Source organism: Eumetopias jubatus, unplaced genomic scaffold, assembly GCF_037043125.1.
Source record: "Eumetopias jubatus isolate StellerSeaLion01/CBP00866 unplaced genomic scaffold, mEumJub1_p1.0 scaffold_2, whole genome shotgun sequence".
Classification (NCBI taxonomy): domain Eukaryota; kingdom Metazoa; phylum Chordata; class Mammalia; order Carnivora; family Otariidae; genus Eumetopias; species Eumetopias jubatus.
In genome coordinates, this window is record NW_028274808.1 from 50,899,760 (window position 1) to 50,921,909 (window position 22,150).

At 39.1% G+C, this 22,150-nt stretch overlaps 1 protein-coding gene across 1 annotated transcript in view; it reads right to left on the reverse strand.

Annotated features, from left to right (window-relative positions):
* KIF13B (kinesin family member 13B) overlaps window positions 1–22,150 on the reverse strand; it is a 196,845-nt gene that overhangs the window by 46,144 nt on the left and 128,551 nt on the right. The window contains exons 24-35 of the mRNA XM_028114271.2: window positions 21,459–21,591; window positions 17,235–17,381; window positions 16,575–16,604; window positions 14,921–15,020; window positions 14,233–14,359; window positions 13,415–13,470; window positions 11,648–11,772; window positions 9,999–10,175; window positions 7,260–7,352; window positions 3,795–3,947; window positions 2,920–2,997; window positions 910–963 (exon numbers count right to left, since the gene is read on the reverse strand). Of these exons, the coding sequence (XP_027970072.1) occupies window positions 910–963; window positions 2,920–2,997; window positions 3,795–3,947; window positions 7,260–7,352; window positions 9,999–10,175; window positions 11,648–11,772; window positions 13,415–13,470; window positions 14,233–14,359; window positions 14,921–15,020; window positions 16,575–16,604; window positions 17,235–17,381; window positions 21,459–21,591 (1,273 nt within the window). The remainder of the gene's footprint in view (window positions 1–909; window positions 964–2,919; window positions 2,998–3,794; window positions 3,948–7,259; window positions 7,353–9,998; window positions 10,176–11,647; window positions 11,773–13,414; window positions 13,471–14,232; window positions 14,360–14,920; window positions 15,021–16,574; window positions 16,605–17,234; window positions 17,382–21,458; window positions 21,592–22,150) is intronic.

Consider the following 22,150-nt stretch of genomic DNA (forward strand, 5'->3'; position numbering starts at 1 on the left):
CTCCTAGTAACCTAGATCTTAAGAATAAATCTAATTATGCCTCAACTAATTGTTCTTTTTCTTAAATTTTTATAAGGAAAATTTCAAACATACAAAAACAGAGTAGAGAGTAATTAACAATAGTAGAAAGGGTAGTATAACAAATCCCATGAGGCTATAATCATTACCGTTAAATAGCCAATCTGCTTTTATCTATACCCCCATCGTCCCCTGAGAATTATTTTCAAACAAATCCCTGATATCAGGCCATTTTATAAGACACTGTTCACTTTTACCCTCCTCAAGGGTTAAGATACCAATACAGAGCATGTTGCCCACAGTTAACAGTACCAACACCTAACCAGTTCTCTCCAAAAAACGTCAGGCACAAAACTGTGATATAGGACATCCAGTTACAACAATTTCAAGTATAATCCTTTTAAGTAAATGATAAAGAATTTATGCTTAAACCACTGCTAAATTGGGGAACACTACATTAACAATAAATTCCAGCTAACAGAAGTTCTGTTCCCTTATTTTAATTTCTTCTAGCAAATAATACTAACTTCCAGATAAAATCTTCCTATTCCTCACACATTTGCAATCACTATATCAATATTTTACTATTAAAAATCTGATTTAAAGTTCCTTTTTTGGGGCAAACAGGAAGAATATTTTATACAGAAACATGAACTCAAGCAATAAAATTGGTTTTTAACACTTAAAAAGTAGAGTAACAAGGTCTAATAAACCTTAATTTAACTGGCAGATAAAAAGAAATGAACTGTAAACACTTTCCAGTAAATTTCACGTAGCCTAGAAGAGTAGGAGAAATTCTAGCAGGCAAAACGAACATGTGATATTTGAGAAGAGGAAAGTCGAATGGGAAATTGGTCTAAGACTGACAGAGAAATATTTATAAACACTTACCTTATTGCTGCCTAGACTGTAGGTTGGAATAAGATCTTGTCGGCTGCCAGACAACTGAAGAAGAAATAAAAAGGGGATTAGTCCTTTAGGTGTGAAAGTACAGAAATCTACGGTCCTGGAACTACAAGAATTTGAAAACCAAATCAACATAATGTTAGTCAGATGGTAGCAGAGATGTTGTCAAGACATTTGTAAATTAGACTAGTGTGTACTTTGAGACATTATTAGGCACAATTTTTTTAAAGATTTCTTTATTTTGAAAGAGAGAGAGCGTGCATGTGCACGTGGGAGTAGGTGGGGGAGGGGCAGAGGGAGAGACTCCCCAAGCTGACTCTGCACTGAGCCCAGAACACCACACAGGGCTCGATCCCAGGACCCTCAAGTCATGACCTGAGCCGAAGTCAAGAGTCCGCCACTTAAACAACTGAGCCACCCAGGTGCCCCTCACAATTTTTTTTGTAACTAAATTGAACTTTGAGGTGGGAGGTTTATATAAGATCAGATACCCAGTTTATACTGAGGCAACAACTGGGTGGGCAAGGGGTACTTCGTCTGTTTATCCCCTTCTATTTAAAGGGTACCAGGTTACTAATTATTTTACCATGTCCTGATCTTACAACTTCCTTCTCTGGGTATTCATAGCAGACGTACAGACACAAGCTATTTATCTTAAACCATAGGATTTTTTTTTTTAAGATTTTACTTATTTGTCAGAGAGAGAGAGAGAGAGAGGGTGCGTGTGCACATATAAGCAGGGGGAGCGGCAGGCAGAGGGGGAAGCAGGCCCCCCACTGAGCAAGGAGCCTGATGTGGGACTTGATCCCAGGACCCTGGGATCATGACCTGAGCCAAAAGCAGATACCTAACCAACTGAGCCATCTAGGTGTCCCTAAACCATAGGATTCTAAATACCAAATCTCTGTAAGTATCTCTGCATTTTAATGTTTTCTGAAGAAATGAGATTTTAAGTTGAAATAAAGTGATATTTCTTGGGACGCCTGGGTGGCTCAGTTGGTTAAGCGTCTGCCTTCGGCTCAGGTCGTGATCCCAGGGTCCTGGGATCGAGCCCCACATCGGGCTCCCTGTTCAGCGGGAAGCCTGCTTCTCCCTCTGCCACTTCCCCTGCTTGTGCTCTCTCTCTCTCTCTGACAAATAAATAAATAAAATCTTAAAAAAAAAAAAAAAGAAAGAAAGTAGTATTTCTTACTGTTTGAGAATGTTCCCAATCTTTCAGTCTGAAATCATTAGTGATGTCATTCAGTCACTCAGGGGCCATGTGTGCCCTCCCATTTGATACTCTCCCTACCTCTCACTTTCGTCTCTCAAACACTAAGGCTAAGGGTCAGCTGCTCTTCATTACAATGCTTGTACTGTGGTTTTTCTTGGTGTAAAGTTAGACAAAGGTAATATTTCTCATATCCCCATCTTTGTCAAAAGTAAGGAGAGATAAGTCATAGGGCCACAATCATATTTCTTTGTGAAGAATTATTTGTGTGCTTAATATGCACATAAATTATACCTATGTTTTTAAAAACAACAAACTTAAGACACTGTTATGAAACATACCTAACTTATTTTACTCATTTATACTATCCTGGATGGCCTTTAAGCAATTCAGTTTGTAAACCGAGTCCAGACTTCTCAATTTAAAAGTAATTAAGTTAGGCCCAGAAAATTCAAATGGCTTGTTCAAGGCATGCAGCTAGTTTTGCTTTAGTTCAACACTCAGTCACTGAACACCCAGTCACTGAGCTAGGCACTGCTCATACAAAAATGAGCGAGAAACATTAGAGACTAACTTAAATGGGCACTTTCCCTATCATACTGGTGAGGACAGGGACAGAGGTGTGCACAGATGCTACAGGTAGAGAACAGGGGCACCTAAATCAGTTCGGAGAAGGGAATGGTATCTGAGGGGAGAGTTGAAGGATACAAAAGAGTTATCCAAGGAAAGAGGAGCAGGGAAGGAGAGCTCAGGCAGAGCACAGAACATGGAGTCCATGTACTCACTCTGTTCACGTTGGGAGAGCTAACGCTCCTCCTACTTAGCTTCCCCTTTCCTGTCAACTGTTCCTTCACAGTAACTTCCTGTCAGTCAGAAAACGTACAGAGGAAAAATACAGATCAGAGACTCACCGCCAAAGCAATACCACGTACGGCAGTCTTTGAGCTACTGTCTCTACATACACATTCCTGGTTCTTGAAATCATGGCTGTTCCTTCACAGCGTGGAATGACCTAATTCCAATCGCTGTGGAACACTCAAAGTTAACTGTATAGTGGAGAGGTTACCTAGATCATTCTCTTCTTTATCTACTGACGGCTGCCTTAAAACTGGCCAGAAGTTAGTCCCATGGGAAAGATCGTCAAAATTAGATCATTCACTTTTATTTTTCATAAGGATCTTTGGTTAAAACCTAAAAAAGTCTCAATATTGCTACGTAAAATGAGGTTTAGGGTTCCACTAAGGATTAGGTTTACTGCTGGCATCTCTATTACCCCGTCTAGAGATGTACTCTAAGGCTGTGGCAGGCATGTCCAGCTAAGCGAGAAAGGGCCCATTCTGCCACATTCCTACATATTTCTTCAGCAACATTATTGTCCATTATCAAAGATTTAAAATAATTCTTTGGCCAGCAAGAGTGAAATATCTTCTCCCATTACCTCAAGGCAACTAGATAGATAGCATTTACCGTCTTGGTAAAACTAACTTCCCTAGTGGAGCTTTTGTATGTTCACAGACTTAACTGACAAGTTTAATCTAAATTAACATGCTCCACTTAAACAGATGCTTCAAAAGTTTAGATGTAACAACACTGTGAATTGCAGAGAAGCGAAGAGAATCAGGCTGGGTCAGCACCGCTGCTACCAGTTCTGTTGGCTAACCTGGCGGAGACGATCTAAAGTAAGAAGGTTCTCCACAGCCAGCACACTTCTGAGGTATTTTTCAATATAAGCCTCTGAGTCAGCAGAAGCCGTGTTTTCAACATTAGCTGCCATTCTTGCTAATGTTTCTCGTTCCTCTACTCCCTGGGCATCCTGGAGAACAGAAAGTTGTGTATTAAAATTAATATTAAATTAAAATTAAAATTAAGTACTCTGCAGAAGAAAATATAAAAGCTTCTTGATCTATACAAATACACACACACACAGAGTACTGATCTAGAAAATGGGATGTATTCCAAAATTCCATTTTAACGCCAGCTTTTGGAACTCAAAATGCATTTTCCCACAGAAATCATGGTATAAATCGTGGTTAGATTAACTTGCAAGGTTGAACACAGTGCCCCTGAAACACAGCACATTCTCAGTAAAACGGTCCTCTGCTACATTCCTACTGCAAACGAAAACGTTACTGGTTAGAAAGGATCTGGTGGAAACGGCTGGAAATATAACCACCACTACAATACTTCAGAAATACATCATTGAGGCAAGAGATAGGAATGAGAAGCTGGGGTCCAAACAATACTAGTATGAGGCAGACACAGGAGAGTAAAGAGTGAAAAGTAGGGCTTTCAACCCTTTCACTCAGCAGCAGAACACAGACTACACATTCAACATGTGGCAGCTTCTAAAACTGGTCTCAATCCTCAACTCTGGAGTGACAGAGGCCAAAGGCAGTGTAGCACCCACCAAGAAGAAAAATATCTAGGTAAATTCTCGCTCACTGTGCTTTCCCACAGAGCCCACCCCGGCCCCTCTGATGTGGGTGGCCCATGCATATAAATGGGATGCTCGTGAGTCAGGGAGGGCCGTTGTTAGTGCATTTAATCATGTCAAGCTAGCTTGGCTCATAACAAATTACTCTTCTCAGAGAAAATCTGATACTTTATTTACTTGTGAATTTTTTCTAATGTCAAAAACTACAAAATATATAGCCATATGCCACTGCATCTTAAGATGCCATCAACTTTAAGAAAAAAACACGTTATTTTATATACCACTAAGGAGAAAAGAAAAAACTCTGCCAATTAATTTTAAGATATCAATTATAAGATACATTCTAACATCAAAAGTATTTTTAAAAATTTAAATGAGCTTTAGAACAGATAAAATATGGAAGGATCTAGAAGGTGGCTTACGTTCACAAAACTTCTTCTACCTCCTACAGTGACTCACTTGAGCCTTTTAATAACCCTGAAAAGAAGCAATCATCCTCATTTTATAGATGAGGAAAGAGGAAGGCCACATACTTGGCAAAAAAGGCAAGATTAGAACTTAGAAAGAATACTCTTATCAGGAGTCAGGAGACCTAAGTTCCTAATGATTCTGAGATTCATTCAAGAACTTCATTTCTTTGTATAGCTAAGTGATATTCCGAACTATGGATATACCACAATTTCCTTATCTATCCACCCACTGATGGATGTTTGGGTTGTTTGCAGTTTTAGGTTACTCTGGATTAAGCTGCTTTGAGTGTTCTTATACATATCTCTATGGACACACACAGTCACTTCTCTTGGGTAAGCACCTAGAGGTGGAATGACTGGGTCTTGGGGTAGAAAGGGGAAATTATCTCCTGCTCTCTGGCCTATCATCAGTTCTTTCTGCCACCAAGCTCTCAGAGCTATTGTAACAAGAAACACAAAGAACTTTTTAAGGATTTTTCATGATAAACCTGGCTCCTCAAGGAATCTTTTTATTCTGTTTTTAAATAAAAAATAAACGAAGTACAGTCCTTTCATTATAAGTTTTAAGTCTCACTGTGCCTTTTTCTTTATCATCAAGATTTGATAATGTGGAAAAAAAAAAAAACTTGCCAACTTAGATGTGTGGCTCATTATTAACAGGTAGCCAAATCACACGAGGCTATACGCTTATCTCTCAGTTGATCCCCCCCAACATTTCCTCCATTTGAAAATCATATCACCCAGAGAATAAAAGCACTTTTAAAGAGGATAAAGAATCTAAAATCAGAAAGGGATGAGACAGGAAGGGAAGGAAGATGAGACAAATGGAAAAATGGAAGGGAGTTCACTATAGCGGTCACTGTTTCTCAACTGCATTCAAACCATTTATAGAGTTGAGATATGAAACAGCCAGAAACCATTCAGAACACATAAAACATTCAGACACAGAGAATTAATAGTAAGTCTCTAGCTGAGCATCTAAGTAGACAAAAGAGTAATCTACTACAGACCCAAGATTTTGCTGCTAGTCTGCAACAGACTTAGTTTTTAAACGTTCAGCGGGCTCCAAATTAAATAAACAGCTAATATAGACTGTGGAAGTCTAACACTTTAAAGATCCAGTACAAGAAATCTAAAACAAAGCCTAAGGACTATGTAATCTTTTCAGCCTTCTAAAAACTGATCTCTGTATTAAAATATATTTTGTCCACCTACTGCTCAAACACTCAACATAATCAACAACATCCAGCCCTCAAAAACGAAGAGAACGATGTAGATGTGGACGGAGTGGTTAGCAGGGAGTGTTCGCTCCCAGCACATGTCCCCACTTCTCCACTTGCACAAAGTACAATCTGCATCTCCTCACTCACTCCTCAATTTCAGAGAGTGAGTATGACATAAGGAAATGCTCTTCTCTCTCTTTTCCATGGTCCTTTTCTTAGACCCCTCCCTTCCCCTACCCCTATAAGGAAGGCCTCCATTACCAGCTGTGCCACAGACCAGGTGAATAAATCTGGGATTAAATATTAGGAAGCATATATATAAACTATATCATGCAGCAAGCTTCATGCTTTAAAATACCCATCAGGGGTATTTCAAACTCCATGTGTTTGATTCCAATGACTTTCTCAGTTCAGAAAGAGAAATAAGGAGAAGAAAATAATGACAGGAACTATAATAATGGCAATTACAATTGACTTTTTAGGGTGTGCAAAACGACTTGGATACAGCATCTCATTTAATCCTTAAAAACAACCCTGTACGCAGCTATCACTAACCCAATTTAATAAATGAAAAAAATTAGGCTCTAAGTAACTTACCAAGTTCACCTCACTAAGAAGTGACAAAAATAAGATTTCTGTGTGATTCTAAAATGAAAGCCTGAATCTCTATTTTGTGCTATGTTGTCTCCCTTTGAGGGTTACAATATTGTTACCTTATGGTTACCAGGAGTAAAAGGGAGTGTTTGTCTTCCAAGAGTGTTGATTTGCTTTTCAAAAGGAACTTCTTTAATAAAATACTAAAACCAGAACCTTTAAAGCCACAAATACTTTTTACAATGAATCACATTAAGATTAGGAAATTTCCTCTACAAATCTATAGCATTTGCCCAAATACCCAATTTTACTGACTATATATTTTTTAGGCAGGTGACTTTCAGGGAGTTAGCTCTTTTTACATGTTTATTTTTAGTAAACTCAAACTTCATTCAATCCTTCACCTCTGGAATATTGGAGACAATTTCAAAAGTCACTCCACAGCCAGGAATAGAACTTCGATGTGACATCTTTTTTAGGAGACTCTGAGCAAAACCCTAGAGAAAAACAAAACAGAAAGATATGGTTTCCTACCTCAAAAACTGAGTTTTTGTTAACAAAGAGATAGCACACAGAATACTGCATTCATTCTTACCAAAAAGAAACAGAGCATATTTCCAATATAAGCAAGCTGAAATCCAAATCACTAAATACAGGCTCTTCAACTTCATCTCAGCACACAAAACCAATTTATTAGGTTCCTGCCATGTGACAGGTCCTATCCCCAATATATGAAGAATATAAACCCAAAACTCTGGAAACTGACACCGGGCATCATGGTTCAGCTCTACTTAAAGGCTACAGAAATAAGACTGTTGACTTCAACACAATAAAGTGACCTTCTAAGATGTGAGTGAGGACTGGTGTCTCTTACACTTTTTTTTCCTCCAGTACAATGGACATCTTGCAGCATGAATATTGACAAGTTCAGGCATTAAATTCTTGACCAAAGCAAGGATCGTTATGAAGAATGATTTAAGAGTGCATGGTCATTGTTTATGCTGACTGAGCTCTTTGCACAGTTAAGAACTGAACTGTTGAATTAATGCATAGATGACTCATTTGAAGATGCTGCTAAGACTGAACATCCTGTAGAGGTTGAAGAGAGCAGGGATGAGGGCAGAATACAATTGGTGAATAAAGATAAGAAGAGAGAATTTTAAACCGACACCCAACCTTTTCCCTCATGCAAAAGGGAAGCAGGAAATATTGTGAAAACCCCCACAGAAAATAGAAAAATCAAGCCATTTGGTCTTAGAAGTACATATTTTCACAAACCTACTTAATAATAATTTCTTTCCTATTCAGTGATCTTTACTTTTTTAAAAGACTGTAGCTCTTAGAATGCAAAGAGCCCTCCTCGACTTGAGCCTTGCAATGCTGAGCCACTGCCCATTAACATCTGTCAGGGAACAGCTAAGGTTTTTTTTGTTTTGTTTTGTTTTTTTTAACAGGTGGGGTGGAGAGGTGTGGGAGCTGTTGTTACCTTACCTTCTCTTTTCTTTCTGTATGGAACTATTGAAACTGATCTGAGTATATTAGCATCATAAGGAAGTCCCTGTTCTGCCATAAAGAAGCAGTTTTTAAGATTGAAGTATCTGAAATTGGGAGGGAAACTGGCATGCCCTAAAATACTATCACGTCATTCAGTATCAAATTGATTATATCACATCATTTCAACCAGGGAAAAAAAGGTGGCAACTTCTTGTCGTTATATCAAAAAATTAAAAATGAACCCAAAAGAAAAAAAAAAAACACCAAAAGAAGCTTGGTGACTCCATGATGCACCCTTTCTGTTAAGGCTTCTGTGGGGCTGGTGGCTGTACCAGGTCAGTCCCAGTGCCTGGCAAGCAGAATCTCTAGCTCAGGAATGGCAAATGACTCTTCAAAATGCTCCTCAAGAGCAACTTGTCTTTTTCAATCCCTTAAAGACTTCCGAGAAAAGGGAGCCGGAGAAAAGAGTGAATGGGAGACACACCATATATGTCTATGGCTGACCCAAGGACCTAGATTTTATTGATGCTGGACTGCCAAGCTAAAGAGCTGCAATTTTAACAGCATTACCAACAGTCTTCATTTCAAAGACTGGTACCAGTGTGACATTTAGAACTAGGTGGAGGTTACATCTAGGACTGTCAACCGCGACTGTGCTCTTTTAAATGAAAAGATTTCTTTTCATCTGTCCTGGTTTTAGTCAGTGTATTGAGAAGGCCTCGAAAAGAGTGAGCACTGACAGTTCAAAGAATCCCTGGAATGAGCCTCCCAAATCCTGTATTTACAAAGCCAATGGCAGAAATAGTTTATGTTCTTCTTTAGAACATTCCTACTAAACCCAGTCATAAGGCACGAGGTGCCTCATAATCCAGCTGCAACTGTGTGGACAGCCAGGGCCCCAGCCTCTGCGGCCCACCCTGTCACAGTGCCGGTCACACTTGGCCACTTGAGGTCTGAGCCTGCCCTGCCGTCCTTCCTCACTACCTCTGCACTGAACAGCCTGTTTCCCCCCCCAACCCCCCTCCATGAAGGAGCTGCCTGCACCCCGAGTTCTCCATTGCTTTGCCGGCAGTCTTCCCGCACTCAGGAAGCACCTGCCTTCTATCTCAACAGAGGTGTCTCCTGTTTATTCAGCTACACAGACCAACGGACACTGGCGGCTTCAAGATGCAGACTAATTCTTACTCGTCTTGCTACCCAAAAGCTTGAAAGAGTACCCTCTCCGAATATAAGAGTCCACGAATTAGCAGAGATGACTGCAGGGAGAGAAAGAAGCGCGAAGCGGAGGGTGAGTCCAAACAACAGCTAATCTGCAGAGAACTGGCACGTCTTGTGCAACCCAAACAAAAAGTCAAAAACAAACACAGAGAACTTCGCTTTGACGGGGCTCCAGGGCACCCATTTGTGACTATGGAACAAGAAAGACTCATCATAAAAACCGAACACTGTCTATGAGGAAGTCAGGACGGCAGATGCCGGGAATGCAGCAGGCATGGTTACACGATGGCAGCAGTCGAGTCGAAGAGGAAAGCTCAACTCTCCACAGAGCTGTGTGGACAGGAGGCCAGAGCAATCATTCCCGGCCCTGAACTCAAGTTGGACCTGTGATTAAAGTCAGTTCTTCAACAGTCAGTTCATTAATGCCTCACCTGCCGGCCATGAACATGGACACAAATTCGTTTCCGTAACACCAGCTGCATGTCAGCCGGATGGCTGAGCTGCACTGTCACCCGCACGATCAGATACACGCGCGCATCCGCTGGGGTGCCTTTACTGAGCTGAGGACAGCTGTGCACGGCAGAGTCCCAAGAGGCTTCTGCTCTCACCTGCAGAGACAGAAAGAATACGCTTTGCCTTCTCCTCCTGAACACAGAAAACGTCACAAGGAAACATCCTGGCTTGGCTGGAGCTGAACATACTGGTCATCGTTGACGATCTACTCTAACTGGCCTGACAGACTCTGGGATATGAGGATGTGGCCTCCATCACTATAGTCTGGGAAGTACAGAGGATAACACTCCCGGCTGGCGGGCTTCTAAAATGTTTTTCTTTTGAAAAATGCTCAAACATAAAGGAGAGATGTGAATTCAGGACGAGGAACTCCTGTGTTATCTTCCATCTAGAATAATCACCGGCTGTTAATATTTTGCCACTCTTCCATTCTTTCTCACAACTCGTACACACACAAGATTATTTTTTGCTGAACCACTTTAGAGTAAGTTACAGACCTGTAATTCCACCTGCCTAAATACATTAGCAAGTATCTGCTAACAGCACGAACATCCTCTGACTTAACCATAGGACAATTATATTCAGGAAATTTAACATCAATGCAATACTATTATAATACATAGTCCATATTCAAATCTTTCAACTGTTCCGATCCAGGATCACTAACTGCATTTAGATGTCATGCCCCATTAGTCTACTTTAACCTGGAATGGTTCCCCAGCCTTTCTTTGTCACTCATGACACTGACAGGCCCACTGTTGTACAGAACATATCATAGTTGGGTGTGTGGGCTTTTTCCCCTACTTATTAAAGCTTTGCATCTTAGGAATACAACTTAGGGATGATGTACCCTTCAAAGCATCCCATCAGCTTTCCTTGCTTAAACTACTTTCTCATTTTTCCAATATACTCAAAACTAGAAAGTAAGCCCCCATTGTACACCTATCACCTAGATTCGAAAATTATCAAGATTTTGCCACACTGCCTTCATCTATTCTTTCTTTCTCTTCTTAAAAAGCCTTTACTAAAGGGGCGCCTGGGTGGCTCAGACGGTTAAGTGTCTGCCTTCAGCTCAGGTCACGATCCCGGGGTCCTGGGATGGAGCCCCGCATCGGGCTCCCTGCTGAGCGGGGAGCCTGCTTCTCCCTCTCCCTCTGCATGCCGCGTCCCCTGCTTGTACACTCTTTCTGTCAAAAATAAATAAAATCTTAAAAAAAAAAAAGGCTTTACTAAAGAATTTCAAAGCAAACCCCAAACACTGTGTTGCTTTACCTGCACGTACTTCAGGAGCATTTCCCCAAAGGGACCACTGCTGACCTGAACTATGAATACTAACAGAGATCCTTTACCAGGAGGGGAAGTAAAATGGTTAATGGACGTAATGTGACTGCCCACTCCTTCTGGAAGGGGTTCTGCTCTTTCTGGAAGTCATAATGAAAGGTTTTCATTTATATTTCTTGAGAAATGTAAGCCTTAAAACGATTACACTGCTGATTGTTTCAGGAGACACATGGAGAGGTTAAAGAACTACTTTTCATCTGATTTTCCCTAGTTAGGCTTTGTTTACCTCTCCATCGTGCTGTTTTACAATCTGCAGTTCAAAGAACTCATCTTCTTCTTCCCCGGTGAGAGTAGCATCCCATCCACCAGCTTCTGGGTCATCAAGATTATCTTGGGAGCTGAAATCATCAGCTAAAAGCGAAGAAGTTCCATTAAATCAGAGATCATTTTAAAGGATAACCCCTACCAGCTAAATTTCAATGTGCTTATTATTAAAATTCTACTGCCTCAAATTTCATTTGCTTTTGCCTCTAAAATCTTACATGACATGGAAGAGGACCAGTAAACAGTTCACAGTTCTTAGAGATGGATAGACTCTCAAGAAATTATCTTATCCAATCTCCTGCCTTTATGCCTTATTTTACACGGAAGGCAAATGAAGCCAAGATACCCAAGAGGTTACTCAAGGTCAGCCCATAAATGTTAATGATAGGATTATAACCCAAATTCCCTATCTTTTAGTGCATTGAAGAAATGAGAAGCGAGAGGGATTCCAATTATCTGATAGTTAAGTTCAACAAAAGGATCAATTGGCTACATGAGCCAGAAACTTGGCGGGTTGTCCCTTGGCCCTTTAGTTATTTAGTTCTAAGTCTGGTCCTCCCAACCCCCTATCCATCTTAAGCTTGTGAGTAGGCATCAAAAGTATCTCTCTAGTATGTGGGCTTGTGTGGATCAAGAATAGGCATCAGGCTGCACAAGTTCTTGATTATGTCTTGGGATGTCCGTACAAACAGGTCTTCTATAAGCTTATTCTTTTTCACTCTTACCCTCCTACACACATGTACAGGCATACTCACACACAGCACCTCACCTGTCTAGGAACCTAACATAAGGATAGGCCTAAGTAAGCCTCAGCCTCCAAGGCACCAGAGAACAACAAGGTAGGATAGAGAGCTATGGCAAAACCCTGAAACCCTCTCGGATGGACAGACAGTAGAAGTGGCTAAGTATTATTTGCTTAACTCCGTGTGCATATAATAACTTTCCATATGTATAAATAAGCTAAGTAGTACAAGATGCTAAATACCTCAGATTGTATAACTCACTTTCAGCTGGGTGGAAGAAAACCACTGAGAACACCCAAACTCGCATATTTAGGATAGTTAATAGTAATATACAGCTTTTCTGCAGATGTTTTAGGAATTTAACTGCTGACTTTTGTTACCTTATTTTTAGCTGTTTAATCTACCTTTTCATTTTTATTTTCCTTCCTTGGACAGAGTAAATGTAAAATGTAGCCACATCCAAAATATTTTACATGAAGGAGAAAAAATTCAGAAAAAATGGACAGTTTCTCATAAATAAGCAATGCAGGAATGAAGAGCATAAGCACTCAGATAAAAAGTGAGAAATTTATTAGATAATGCTAAGAAAACACCAGATAAAAGAAAGCATGCTACATAAGCATCACTAGTTATTAGTCCTTTCCAGAGAGAAGTCAAATTTTCCTAAGAATTAAAGAAGACAATACTTGAAGTGCAGGAAAACACCTGCTACTACATCCAAACATGATGAGGAGAACAAAGCACACACACAGCAGTTATGGATTACAGAATAAAATGTGAGAACGCGCCGGGATGAAACAGAACCTACTACTGACAAAAATATTATTCTTAGAGAAAATTCATTCTTTGTCAAGTGTCCCTCAGCATACATTAACCCTAACCTTAGGGTTACAGAATTGCCTAACTGCAAACTTTGTTACAATCTAAGTGTTACTCAGACACTAATTTGTCAGAGGTAAGCCTTCAGAAAGCACCTCCTAACTTACCATTTAAGTCAAGGAATATAACAGGAATGTGTGTTTCCATCCCAGGAACTGGGGTCCTAAAACATAATGAACAAATAGCATCTCAAATAAAGCAGACTTTCTCAGCAGCATGTACTTCGAGACACAGTGTTAATCCACACTGAGAAGTATTACAGGTCAAGCCAATAATAACTGTGGGTATTGTGTTTTTGTTACAATTTCACATCAGAGATGCCCCCAAAGACTTACCTGTAACTGCTGCTTCTTTTCATTGGTACTCTCATGTATAATTATTGTATGTTCTGATACTTGAATTCAGTCTTATAAGATATATCTACCTGTTTATGATTGAAGCTTCCTTGTTTCAAGTTACTTTCTTAAAAAATTATATACCTAAGGGCCCCATATAGCTTAATTTACTATTTTTAATTTCTATAAAGTGGCACAGAACATTTGCTGACAGTACAATTTAAGCCAGCACAAAACCAAAAACTCCTGGAGATGCAATTTTATTATGACTGAATGGTCTTTTAAGGGAATGACCCAAGTAATTAACATATTAACTTTTTTTTTTTAATGCTAAGTGCAGTGGTATTAAATATTGATTTAGATTCTCAGAATTCTTAATTACTTGGGCCAATAACAATATTATTTAATAAAACACAGTTTTAGGCCATAGTTATTCCAACTCATGAAAATAATTTAACACTTCCTCTAATTCAAACATTTTTCCCCTATGCTGAGTATTCCATTAATTGGAACAGAGGCACAATTCATAGAGAGGGTAGGAGGCTCAGTGAGCATCTGGAACGTCTGAAGACACGTGGCAGCATTCATACCATTCAGCTGGGGCCCCTGGAATACCGCTGCCAGCGGAGGGGACCATTACTGCATTCCGCTCCTCAGTCAGAGTCAGCCTCATCTCTAGAAGTTGAGCTTCACGGTCGGCATCATCCTCTGTTTTATCTAGGGCATCAGGAATGAGGATCAAATACAGATTTCTCACTTGATTGACACTTTTGTCCTGCGTATCGATGGGATTTGCCTGTATTTCAGGTACTGGTTGATGAGGGTTCACAGAAAACTTATTACTTCCCTAATTGTGATTAAAAAAAAAAAATGAACTATAAGCTAAAGAGGTTGGTGTACTCTTACAGAAAGGCCATCTTTGGTTCATGGAAGGCCGACATGGACCAGCACATGAATAATTTCTTCCAGAGTTAGAGGATTCAAGTACTTTTGGATAAGAAACCAAGAACGTTATCACCCTCCTTAATTTATTTTTGAAGGACAATGTTTACGTAGTATTTTCTCTCTTTGTTGGGGATGGGGGGAGACCTATAGAAAGACATCATTACAGTTAAATAAATGTTACTCTGAAAGGATATGACACGAATAAGTAACATTCCTATGCTCTTGCCACCCCCATTATTGATGTATTCATCTACTTCTAATTTATGGCTGCAAATGGAAATTAATTATGCACAGATTTGGGGGGGAAGGAAATATTCAACTTGCTTTTCCTACCATGTTTACTGACAAGCTTCTGCAGTTGTTGATCTAAGTACTCCTGACGTTTTGTTAATGCATTTAGCCATTTTCTACGTAGTCTCTCTAAATCCCGATCCTGGAAGAAAACAAGGGAAATTATGGCAAATATAACATGAAGACAAGATATTTGAAACCAATGCTCCAACTATCTTACTCTAAGGCTTCAAAAATGTAAAGTATTATGTATCAAATCTCTCTATGACCACTACTAGTTGACTCCAATCATTATTCAGAACAGAAAGTTCCAGAAATCAAAGCACTGCTGTTCTGGAACAAGATAGCTTCTGAAAGAGCATTCTCTGATATCTAGAACCAGTTTTATTTCTATTGGTTCAAGGGGCAGAACTCCAAGTAACTAAGATCTACAATGTCCCTCTGCTAGATAAAAATCACAAATACCTGGGCACCTGGCTGGCTGTCAGAAGAACATGCATCTCTTGATCTCGGGGTCATGAGTTTGAGCCCCACACTGAACGTAGATATTACCAAAAATGAATGAATGAATGAATGAATGAATGAATAAGTAAGTAAACTTAAAAAAAATCACAAATACCACTCAATAATCTTCAATTCTATATTCCTGGGAACCATCATAAGAATTCCTCAAATTTCGTGTTTCAGCCTTCAACGAATGTTTCACTAGTCTCTATAAACAACATGGAAATGCTTCTCTCCCTTGTTTCTTGTGGGGGGAATTTTGGAGAGGAGAGGGGGGCTTTATCAGACTAAGAACTCTACCAGTCAACCCTCGACTGTACACCAATCTTGCCTCATTTCCTTTCATAATAAAGTTAACAAGACTGGGTAGATCAGTGGAATGCTGAGCATACAGTGTGTATCTGGATTTCACTAAGGCACTTAACCAAATAGCTCATGGCATTCTTGCAGACAAGATGGAGAAATGTGCAATGAACCTACTTGAATGAAATCATAAATGACTGAAATATCACATCCAAAGAACAGTGATTAATGGAATAATATCAGCTTAAAAGAAGTCTCTATTGTTGTGCCATAGGGCTCTGTATTTAACCCTATCTGATCCAATATTTTTATCAGTCACTTATAGGAAGGCAGACATTTTTATCAAATTAGAATGATGCAAAACCAGGAGCGTGACTACACTGGATGACATAATCAGGATCCAAAGAGCTCTGACAGTCCTAAACAATGACTAGCAAGACTAACAAGATAGAACTTGACAGACGTAAACAAAATCTTGCAGGAGATTAGGAAGAGGGGAGGCGAGCAAAAACCAAACCTGTGTGACCTGGTTTGGAAAATGGAAAATAACTAAGCAGTGTGGCCTGACTGAGGCTCAGTATGAGACAGCTCTTACAGGGAAAAGGGTGGCTGACTCCACTCAAGGAGAGAAAGAGTGCAAGGAAAAGGATCTGGAGAAATGGGATTTGTAGGGGAATTGGATGGGGAGCTCCAGGTTTGGAAAAAGATAATAATCACAAATGATTTCCTACACTGAAGTCTACGAAACTCTGTTTCAATTTGAGAAAAAGCAGCATTTGATTCAAAATTAATTGTGTAGTTATTAAGTAACAGTATGACAAGACTCAGGAATGTGTGATTCAGCACTGGAATCAAGCTCATTTGAGGAGGCAAACAGGTGCTTCCTTACCTGGTAGCTGTCCATGTCCTCCTCTTCCTCCTAAAAGAAAAAATGTATTATGCATAACTAAAACAATCATTTTTCCAAGAATCAGGCTACACTCAACAACCAGAATCTTTTCCCATACTTGATGTTTTCTAAATGAATATAATATTTTATCTCCCACCTATGCTCCCACTCTCGGTTTTATAGTTTTCAGGAAGTTGGAGTCAAACCTTAAGCTTCTCATAGCAAAGTGAAGAACACTCATTTGACCTTTTCAGGAACCAGTACAATACTCTCCCTGCTGGGTTTATAGTCCCACTCCCCAGGAGAAATCAAACACCTGCTGGCAAACAGTCTTTACAAGCCAGTAGGGGGTTTCTGCAGAGGGGGTGGGTGGTGGGGGAAGTTAATCACTAGTAAGCAACTGAGGAATTTCTAGAGACTGTGATGTCTTAACCCTCAGTTTGCCATGTACCAGGGTAAGACCAACAGTCTGGTACAGTGATTCCATGCAAATGCAATACAGTTAAAAAAAAGGAAAAAAGAAAAAAAGACATCAAACAAAAATGAAAGAAAAAAAACTGAAAGAATTGTTCATGGGAGGCAGCTTTCTGGCAGGTTCCAAAAGACTCTCTTAATCTCCTTGGGTCTTTCAACAAGAACATAACCGGCACAGAAACTTACATGAAAGGTCTCATGAGTCTTGGGGGATCTGAGCGTTTTAACTTTTACACATCCAATGCCAACAGACAATATACATTCTTCCATCAGTGGTAAAGTCCCAGATTCCTGCACAGACTTCACTTCCACTTGGACTCGCCGGGACTGTCCCTGTATCACAGACAATTTTTCTTAAAATCAGTTTTATTTCTAAAATTTTGGTTTAGAGAGACCCCTACAGGCTGATGTTGAGAAAGCGTTTAACTTTGGAGACATTGTCTCACCATATCTTAAAAGTTAAGCAGTCAACTACAAATTGAAAAACTGATCAGGAAAAATAATTTACCTTTTCAGCAAGTAGAAAGACATGGAACATATATGGCTTGCATATTTTTTCAATAAAAAGAAACATTAAGAGAAAACATTCTAACAAAGGAAATGCAAAAAAAGCAAGGGACAATAAAAACTGTTCAACTCACTTATAATCAAATCAATACAAGTTAAAATAAGCACAATACACCTTTATTTTCACTTACTAAACTAGTGATTATCTTTTAAGAAGGCAATTTCTAATACTGCCCAAAGTTTATGAATCAGGCAATTACATACATTGTTGGCGGGAATATAAGTAAAGCTTTCTGCAAGGCAATTTGCCTTAAAAATATAAGTATCCCTTGACCCAGCAATTCAACTTTCTAGGAATCTGTTCTCAGTAAATAATCATATATGTGTATAAGGAATCTTAAAGCAGTGGTAAGAATAACAAAAAACTAGACACAAATAAATGCATAATATTAACAATTGTTCAAACTGTAGTGTATATAATAAAATATCACATAGTCATTAAAATATTGCTGTAGAAAAACATAGGTGATATATTAAGTTACAGAGTATGGTTGGGGTACCTGGATGGCTCAGTCAGTTAAGCATCTGACTCTTGATTTCGCCTCAGGTCATGATCTCTTGGTCATGATATCGAGTCCTGAGTTGGGCTCTGCATCGGGCGTGGAGCCTGCTTAAGATTCTTTCTCCCCCTCTTCCTCTGCCCCTCCCCCCTGCTCTCCCTCTCTCTCTCTCTCAAGAAAGAGTTTGGTAACCAGACTTTAAAAAAAAAAAAAGAGCAGATTACCAAACCCAATATATATATAAGTATGATCTACTTTTAAAAATAAGCAGAGTCAGAAATAAGAATAATGACCACTATCCTGGATTCTCTGCTCTAATCCCAAATAATTTAAAACCATGCTGCAAAATGAAGAATGAACAGAGAGAAGTTGTTCCTTCTTATACACATTTTCATAATAAATACTATGTGACCCTGTATGTTTACAATGAAGTAGATTCCCCATATGCCCTAATTACTGACTTCAAAGTTGGTGTATAAATTTCAGGGATGTAAAACAGAATTTGAACCACGGAATCTGAATGTACAATTTCAAGTCAGTTACTCTTCCCCTCTTCCATCAGATCTTAATTCCCAAGAGCTCTGAGTTATCAGGGAAATCAATTTAGGCAATGATTAATCAGAAGGCTAGATCTGAAGAGATGGGTTACAGATGTCTTTTGATTTAATATTTCCCAAGGACTATGCATCAGATATCTTGTGGAAAGAGTAGCTCATAAAACATTTTAATTGTCTAAAATAATTCGGTCATTTCAATTAGCTACATTTTGTTTGTTTACTTTGCCTGAAACAGAAAGTAACCTACGCCTTGTATGCCCAAACTGGGAGGGTGAAGCAGTGGCACCGTGGGGGGTTCAGGTAGCACAGGGAAGAAGAGGAGGGAAAGATCCGGAACAGCCCACTTGCCGCACAGAAAAGCTTTAAACAGTATACTTAAATTCACAGATTGAACTTCCTGTAACTGCTAATATTTGAGCATTTTTTAACTACAAAACCGGCAATTTCATATGGTGAGCCTAATCAGTTCTCCTCTGCCGTTTTCCTGTTCAAGAAAAGTAGGTTCAATTTTTGAAATATTTTCATTCAAATGAGCCTACCGTCCAAATCCCCCTATGAACAGGCTCCATGCTCCTATAACCTCCTCTGTCAACTGCTCTTCAGGTCTTCCTACATGTTACTTTCTCCCCAAATTTACCTAATTCCAACCGCTGTATCTTTATTCTTGCTGTTTATGTATGAAAGAAGCCTTTGCACTATTGTTTCAGCATCCAGGTCAAGATCCACACCCTTCAAAAAAGCATTTCCTGATGAACTCAACTCATCTTTGAACACTTTTAGTAAAGGCTGTCAGGAATATGAGAAATACTTATATATTCTATTTATATTAAACCACAGAAAATTATCTGGTCTTGCCTTCCAGGCAACGAATTTCTGAGGCACCCAAAGAAGATACATATATATATATATATATATAGCTTTAACAGATGTTCAGAAAAAGATGTTCTTCACACCCTTAAGAATCCTATTTTATGTATATATCTGATGCTATAGTTTAAACTACTTTCTTTTTCCTTTTAGTTCTTTGCCCATTAATGAATGAATTTGCTAAAATTCATTTGCTGGGGGTCAGAGAACAAAAATGCTTATCACCTTCCTCTTCTAAAACATTCAGAAACTTAAATATTGAAGGAAACTCTTTTTCCTTTAACCTTTTCCCATATTCTGCTATGAATGATTTCAACATTGGCTATTCTAATATTTTATCATTGTTCTAAAGCATAGAAACTATCATGGGATACAATATTCTACTAAATATTGAATTAATGTAAAGTATAGCAAAAAAGAGTATTTGCAAATCTTCTATGTAAATTCTATTAAGATATTTTCTCTTTAGCTGGCAGCATAGACACTTTACAGATTATAATCCGCCTGGGGTTAAGTGACAATTCCCACGTATTTCTCTGCTGTATTGATTTCTGGCAGGCGTTCATATCTACTCAGCTGCATTTATTTAATACCTCCTGTAGTATCATAGAAAGATATTTGGTCTTTGTCCTCAGGTCCTGGCAGAGAGCTCCTACAACTCTCAGAACTTCCTGAGTGATAATGATTATAGGTGCATCTTTTAATGACACAACTTTAAGTCTGGTGATTCTTGGTAGGCCCCCAGATAGCTTCAGGAAGGGGGCTGGTAGCCAAAAAAAACCAAGCCTTGATTAGAAGTTTGGAACTGTCAGCCCCACCCCAAAACCTCTGTACAGAGCAGAGAAGGGATAGAGATCAAATTAATCACCCACGGCCAAAGCTTTCATCAGTTATGCCTACATAATGAACATCCATAAAAGCCTCCAAACAATGAGTTTCAGTGAGCTTCCTGGTTGGGGGACAAATCAAGGTGGTGGGAGGGTGGCTGGCACACCCAGAGAGGACATGGACGCTCCTTATCCCTCCTCCCATACTTTATCCCGTGCCTCTCCTCCACCAGGTTATTCCTGAGTTGCAACCTTTACTTAAGAAGACTGGAAACAGAAAGTAAAGGGGAGGAGAGTTGGGTGAACCCCCAACTTTGTAGCCATGCTGGATAGAACTAAGGACCCGATACTGGCAACTGGCATCTGCAATGAGGGCAATCGTGTGCTTGCTTAAGTCTGAGCTCTTAAACCTGTGGCATCTGACACTAATTTCGAGTGGTTAGGTCGAAACCGAATTGCATTGTGGGACACCGGTTGGTGCCTGCAGAGAATCAGAGAATTGGTTGGTGTCAGGAGGAAAAGAACCCTTTCACCTCCCAAGTACCAAACACTGTGCTTCATATACAGTATCTCTAAACCTCACACTAGTCCTACAAAGTTGTTGTTATCATCACATCTCCAATTTATACCTAAGGAAAGGTTCTGAGAGGTTACCAAACTTGCTCACAGATTTAGGGCTAGGCCGTGGGAGACCAGAACTGAACCCTAGCATGTTACTAGCCTGTGAAGTGCTTATTCTTTCTGCCATGTCACACTGCTTCTCCTTGTCTTTAGAAATATTCTAATGCTGCTTCATATGTTTCTATTGTTTCCTGCAATTCAATTCTAAGTCATTCTTGAAAGCTTCTCTTTTTGCTTACTTAAACCTAAGAAAAGCTGGTTTTAAAATATTATAATTAGCAATATTTTTTAAAATCAAAGAAAATAGACATGAAATAGGAGACAATTTAAATACAAAGAATGGACTTGGCCAGTCTAGATTTCATTATCACCGATCTAACATTTCTGCTAATAGGAATCCAGTATTAAGCTTTACAGTGCCAAAGAATTTAATGTTAACATTCAGAATGATAACTTTCACAATTTTCTTACCTGCCGGAGTTGAAAGATTCCTCCTGTTGGCACATCCTTTGCAGAAATTACTTCTACAGGGCAGTATTCACCATTCTCATTCTGTTCCAAGATTTGGACCCAGAATTCTACTTTTCTGGTAACTTCACTCCATCTAGGAAATAGTTGAAGTTCTTGGAAAATCATACATTTCTATTTCAATACAGGCAGCTTAGGATCCTTCACATGAAAACTAACAATGATAATGACCTCCAAATCGAATAATTCAGTAGAATGACCTATAGTTCAGTGAGTAACACACAAATATATACTAGCAAATATAATTAAACCAAAATTAAACAAATTTAATATCAGAATTAGAAATGGCTCCTTCATTTCATTCAAAAAGGTACGATAATTTCAAATCTATTTCAAAGTGGCTATTCAAAAATCTAAATATGGTAATCAGAAGTCCAGAAGCAAGTACAATGATTATCTTTACATAGATAAAGGTAGTGATATATATGATTGATTTAGTAACCTGACAAGAGTCTTTGCTCGGATTAATAACAGAATCAAGAAAAAAACTCAATTCTAGTTAAGGATTTGCTAAAACATTCTAAATGCAAAACAAGAAAAAAGAAAATCTGGTTCTCTTCTATAATAAGATGGAAAGCATGAATACACACTCTTTCGGTCATTCCCTTTTAACTCTTCTTTTTAAAATCGTGGTA